Source organism: Lucilia sericata, unplaced genomic scaffold, assembly GCF_015586225.1.
Source record: "Lucilia sericata isolate MDLA Ls3-8-SP2 unplaced genomic scaffold, ASM1558622v1 Contig003733F_arrow, whole genome shotgun sequence".
NCBI lineage: Eukaryota > Metazoa > Arthropoda > Insecta > Diptera > Calliphoridae > Lucilia > Lucilia sericata.
This window is the reverse complement of record NW_023997008.1, coordinates 2,980-9,511: the sequence shown is the minus strand read 5'-3', so window position 1 is coordinate 9,511 and position 6,532 is coordinate 2,980. Positions and strand designations below refer to the sequence as shown.

Genomic DNA, 6,532 nt, shown 5'->3' with positions numbered 1-6,532 from the left:
AATTATTGCATATGATCGCTGTATCATATTTTTCTTTGAAGATAAAACTTTCTAACCGAAAGTTAACCATAAATCATGAAAATTGCTATAATTTTACTGGCCATTGCTGGTCTAGTAAATGGCAGCAGCAGCAACTCTAATCAAAAATTTTTAAATAAACAAAAGTTTCTTTTGGAAATAGTTTATCGTGTTGAGGAACCCTTGATGTTTGAGGAATGGATCAAACTTGGCAAGACGTTTAACTTTGATAGATCTGAATACACAGTAAGTTGCACATAACATAACTTCAATAACTTATCTAAAGCTAAAAAAAAATATCGTTCAAATTAAAGCGTATACCTCACTATATGGAGAAATATTGCAAAGCCTTGAAATTTGGTGCCACACTGCCTAAGGGTGAATACTTTGGCGCTCTAACAGAAAGTCACATCCAACAGGCCTATGGTCTGTTTGGTTTCTTCTACTATGTCAAAACATGGGAACTCTTTCAACGAAATGTTGCCTGGGCTCGTATGTTTAGCAATGAAGCCACTTTTGTTTATGCTTTAAACTTAGTGCTTCTGCATCGCGATGATTTAAAGGGTTTGCTGTTGCCTTCAATTTACGAAATCTTTCCCCAAAACTTCTTTAACAGCAAATTCATTTATGCAGCCGAGAAATTTGATTATGAAACCTGGTCCCAATACATCATGTATGAAAAGCAATACAAGGATATACTCTACGAAGATTATGCTAAAGTCTATAAGCCGTACGATAGACATTTCTACTATCGCTACACTACAGATTGGAAGTTGTGGCAATGGTGGAAAATGATGGGTTTGGGTGAACACTGGTACTCTGAGGAATACTTTATAATGCGCGAAAACTGGCCAGAGTTCTATGAGGATCCCAAATTCTTTGAAATCTACGACAGCACCCACATGTTCTTCATGCCTGTAGACTATACGCGTAATATTGAGCTTAACAATTTGGAATCCACTTTATCTTACATAACTGAAGATGTGGGCTTAAATGCCTACTGGTATTATCTTAATCTTAATCTCGCCTTGGATGGCAAGCATAACTATCATCGTGATCAATTCTGGCTATATAATTTGGAACAAATTTTACGTCGTTATCGCATGGAACGTATGTCTCATGGTCTGGAAGAAATTTTGGATTTTTCCTTTTTAGACAGCTCGGATAGTGATTATGATTCACATTTGATTTCGTACAATGGTATTAGTTATACGAAACGCAAATTCTACTATGATCCCGAACAATTTGGCCACACCGATTACTATCAAAGTCGTTTGGGCATGTTTGATCGATTGGAGGATATCATTAGCAAGAGTTTCTTTGAAACTTATGCCGGCGAAACGATTGATTTGCTTAAGCCCGTAAACACTGTATTTAAGGGCAATACTAAGCAGGGCAATGTTGATACCTTCGACAAATACAGCTTTCAATACTGGTACCAGTATACCCACATGTATTTCGCTAAGAGCAACTCTGATGATTACGAAGTTCTGCCAAATGCGTTTTTAAATTACGAAACCATGATGCGTGATCCTATGTTCTATAGCTTCCACAAGAAAATCGCTTCCGTCTTTTACGGCTTCAGGAGCAATATTGAGCCCTATACACACGACGAATTATTGTTCCCTAATGTGATAATCAAAGATGTTGAGGTCAGTGAATTGGTGACCTATTTCGATTTGGTAGACTTTGATGTCAGCAACTTAATAAACGACAAGGTTAACTTCGTTGATGATCAAATGATTTGGGATAAGACCTTGTTGGCTCGTCAAATGCGTCTCAATCACAAACCTTTTGAATTTGTATTTAGCGTGGAATCGGACAAAACTCACAAGGCCGTAGTACGTACATTCTTGGGTCCCAAATATGATCAATTTGGTCGTGTTATCACCTTGCCTAAAAATCGTGAAAATTTCATGGAAATCGATAGCTTTTTCTATACTCTTAAAGCTGGTAATAATATATTCACACGAAAATCTGATGATTTTTCCTGGACCACTAAGGATCGCATATCCTACACCGAATTGTACAAGCTTCTAATGCTGGCCATTGAAGGCAAATATGAATTTCCCACAAACTTAACTAAACCTCAATGTGCCTTTCCAGATCGTTTACTATTGCCTCGTGGTTGGCCCCAAGGTATGCCTATGCAATTATTCTTCTTCATCACTCCCTTTAAAGCCAAATACGATAACAATTCCACCTTTGACTACGCTTATTCTTGCGGCATTGGTTCTGGTATTCCCTACAACGCTGAAATTGCATTCGGCTATCCTTTCGATCGGGATATAATCGAGTATGAATTTTTCGTACCCAACATGCTGTTCAAGGATGTCAAGATCGGCCATAAAGACACTTTCGAAAAATACCTTGAGCACAAATACGAGCATTTTGGGCAGTTCGATTATGAATATCTTTAAACAAGTAATTTGGATTATATTAAGAAGTTTTGGTTTTCAGAAAGTATTGCAAAAAAATAATAATTAAACCTATTTTTGATTCATTATTAATAAGTTAATAAAAAAATGTATTAATCTTATACTGTTTTTACATCTGGCGGGCCAGAGTTGTTTTGCTCTAATTTTGGAACAGTTCGGATGAATTTCTCGAAATTAAGAAATAAGAACATATAAATCGACCTATAAATTGTATCTCGAAATAGTTCAATATCTGTCATCATTACTTTGTATCTACTGGATTTCAAGTATAAATGTCAAAGAGCATTTTGTTAATTATTTGAGTTATCCTCAAGAATCAATCTGTTAAAATACTGAACTTTTATATACACAAATAAGAAAAGGAAAATACATAATTAAGAATTAGCATATTATTATCTTCCAGATGTCTTATAAAATTCTCTAGACTGCAATTATGAAAACACATGCAAAAGATTAGTTAAAAAAAACTAATGCGTTCTTATCACCTTTTATGTTTAGTCAGACCGAAACAAGTGCAACATAAAAACATAACAATAAACATTAAACTGATAACCTAGTTCTAGAAATACACAGATCCATTTGTATAAAAACGGCTGTCGATGTCGAAAACATCAGCAGTCTTTTGGTATTGGAAGTGATCGTTGCATCAAACTCTAATCCGTGGACAGTTTGGTTTAAAATCGAAAAATGAAAATCGCCATTGTTTTATTGGCCATAGTTGGCTTGGTTGCTGCCAGCAGCATCTCTAAGCATGAAGTTAAAGTTGCCGATAAGGAATTCTTGGCTAAACAAAAGTTCCTTTTCGAAATTGTTTACCGTGTTGAGGATCCCTTGATGTTCGAAGAATGGATCAAGATGGGCAAGACATTCGACTTTGACAAGGCTGACTACACTGTAAGTTTCCTTTTTTATGCCTTATCAAAATCAAATTAATTTCTAACCATGTTTCATAACAAATTCCAGCACTTCGACATTTATATGGAGAAATTCTACGAAGCCTACAAGCACGATGCTCTCTTACCCAAAGGTGAATTCTTTGGTGCCTTGGTAAAGACCCACCTTAAGCAAGCTTATGGTTTGTTTGAATTCTTCTACTATGCCAAGAACTGGGAAGTCTTCCAACGCAACGTTGCCTGGGCTCGTATGCACTGCAACGAAGGCATGTTTGTCTATGCTTTGACTTTGGCCGTCATCCACCGTGATGATTTCCATGGCTTGATCTTGCCTTCCATCTACGAAATCTTCCCTCAATACTTCTTCAACAGCAAATTCGTTTACGAAGCTGAGAAATTCGATTACGATGTCTGGAGCAAATACATCATGTACGAAAAGGAATACAAGGATATCCTCTACAAGGATTACGCTACCTTCTACAAGAACCACGACAACCACTACTACTATTACTACACCAAGGACTTTAAGATGTGGCAATGGTACAAGATGATGGGTTTGGGCGAACACTGGTACTCCGAGGAACACTTCATGTTGCGTGAAAACTTCGAAGAATACTACAAGGACTCTAAATACTTGGAAATCTTTGAAGGCACCAAAATGTTCTTCATGCCTGTTGACTACACCCGTGACATTGAATTATTCAACAAGGAATCTGCTTTGTCTTACTTCACTGAAGATGTTGGCTTCAACGCCTACTGGTACTACCTCAACATGGACTATGCTTTCTTCTTGGATGGCAAGACCTACGGTTTGAACAAGGATCGTCGTGGTGAATACTGGTTTGTACAATGTTCGTCAACTTTTGTCCCGTTACTACATGGAACGTTTGTCTCACGGTTTTGGTGAAATTCCCGAATTCTCCTACTTCAACACCATCGAATACGGTTACAACCCTCAATTGGTTTACTACAATGGTGTTGGTTACTCTTACCGCAAGAACTACTACGAAGTTGAAAGCTACGGCAAATTCGACTACTACTACAAGGTTATGGACTTCTTCAACCGTTTGGATGAAATCATCACCAAGGGTGTCTATGTCACCTACGAAGGCAAGACCATTGATTTGCGCAAACCCGAATCCATTGAATACATTGGCAGCATCATGCAAGGCAATGTTGACACTTTCGATGAATACTTCTTCAAATACTGGTACATGTTCGCCCATATGTACTTCGGTGATGTTGACCAACACGATTTCGAAGTTACCCTCATGTATTCTTGAACTACGAAACCATGATGCGTGATCCTTTGTTCTACATGTTCTACAAGAAGATCGCTTCCGTCTACTACCAATTCTTCTACTATGTCAAACCCTACACTCACGAAGAATTGTTGTTCCCTGGTGTCACCATCAAGGACGTTAAGGTCAGTGAATTGGTTACCTTCTTCGATTTGGTCGACTTTGATGTCACCAACTTGTTGAACGATAAGATGACTTTCGTCGATGGTAAATTCGTTTGGGATAAGACTTTGTTGGCCCGTCAAATGCGCCTTAATCACAAACCTTTCGACTTCGATTTCATTATTGAATCCGACAAGGAACAAAAGGTTGTTATCCGTACCTACTTGGCTCCTAAATACGACGAATTCGGCCGTGTTATCTCCTTGACTGAAAACCGTGAAAACTTCATGGAACTCGACAGCTTCGTCTACACTCTCAAGTCTGGTGTCAACGAATTCAAGCGCTACTCTAAGGACTTCTACTGGACCTCAGAAGACCGCACTTCCTACACTGAATTGTACAAATACGTCATGCTTGCTTTCGAAGGCAAATACGAATTCCCCTTGGACATTAGCGAACCCCACTGTGCTTTCCCCGATCGTTTGGTCTTGCCCCACGGTTGGGTCAAGGGTATGCCCATGCAATTCTTCTTCTACGTCACTCCCTTCACCGCCGAATACGAACAATTCTCCACCTTCGACTACAAATACTCTTGTGGTATTGGCTCTGGTGTTCGTTACGTCGATGAAATGCCTTTCGGCTATCCCTTCGACCGTGAGATCGACGAATACGAATTCTTCGTACCCAACATGTACTTCAAGGATGTTAAGATCTACCACAAGGACACCTTCGCCAAGTACTTTGAACACAAATACGAAAAATTCGGTCACTTCGACTACCAATACTTCCATTAGATTTTTTCTAGTGTAAAAGTGTATTTTTAGACGTGTATAGATAAGATTGTGATAATTAATATATTGAAAATATTAAAATAAAGAAAATATAATTAATTAACACAAATTTTACTGTTTTTTATTTAAAATGTTTTATTTTCAGATATTTTATTTGTTTAATGGCGATAATTTAGAATTTACCGGTATTACATATATTAAAAAAATATGAACATGTGTTTTATTTTTATACCCACCATCAAACAAGTTAGGGGTATATTGATTTTGTCATTATGTTTGTAGCACATCGAAATAATGGTCATAGGTCCACAAGTGTATATACATACATTCTGGGTCCTTATAAATTCTAAGAATATCTAGCCACGTTTGTCCGTCCATCTTTCTGTCTGTTGAAAACACGAGAGAAGCGATGAAAATTCTGCATAAATATGTTTTATATGACCCAAAACCTCTATATCAAATTTCATGAGGATCGGCCCATAATTGATTATACCCCCATATATGTCCCCATCAGAAAATTATGAGGGTCGATCCATAATTAACTTTACCCCTACAAAAGGTCCTCTTCAGAAACATACTTTAACGATCATTGCTGGCTTAAAAATGCTAGTACAGTTATGAAATTCGACATAAACAACTTTTATAGGAACGTAGATCTTCATACCTCGAAAGAACTTTATGAGAATCAGTCCATAATTGACCCCATATAAGGTCTACTACAGAAAATTACTTTTCGCTCATGGCAGAATATACCGAATAGTGATGAAATTCGAAACAAATAAGTGTTATAACCGAACCGAAAAAATTTACGACAATCGGTCCATAATTGCCCCTACCGCCCATATATGTTTACAGTTTAAAAATTGTAAAAAAATATTTTGTTTTTAAAAATTAATATTTTGTTCATTAATAGTTAATAATTGACATATTCCAAATATCATCCCAACGTTTATAGGGGAGCATTCATCTTACGGCATACGGTTTGATGG

The 6,532-nt window shown here is 37.2% G+C and overlaps 1 protein-coding gene and 1 pseudogene across 1 annotated transcript; both read left to right on the top strand.

Moving 5' to 3' along the window:
• On the top strand, positions 1 to 2,484 carry LOC119614950 (arylphorin subunit C223-like). The gene is made up of 2 exons (XM_037971038.1): positions 1 to 264; positions 333 to 2,484. Exons 1-2 carry the CDS (start codon positions 76 to 78, stop codon positions 2,436 to 2,438), a joined length of 2,295 nt encoding a protein of 764 aa, XP_037826966.1. The 5' UTR covers positions 1 to 75; the 3' UTR covers positions 2,439 to 2,484.
• Positions 2,485 to 3,065: 581 nt separating this feature from the next.
• On the top strand, positions 3,066 to 5,559 carry LOC119614949 (annotated as a pseudogene).
• The last annotated feature ends 973 nt before the right edge of the window (positions 5,560 to 6,532 follow it).

Coding starts and splice junctions, on each gene's coding strand:
- LOC119614950 (XM_037971038.1), top strand. CDS start 76: ATGAAAATTGCTATAATTTTACTGGCCATTGCTGGTCTAGTAAATGGC. Junction 265..332: donor TTGATAGATCTGAATACACA/GTAAGTTGCACA, acceptor TTCAAATTAAAG/CGTATACCTCACTATATGGA.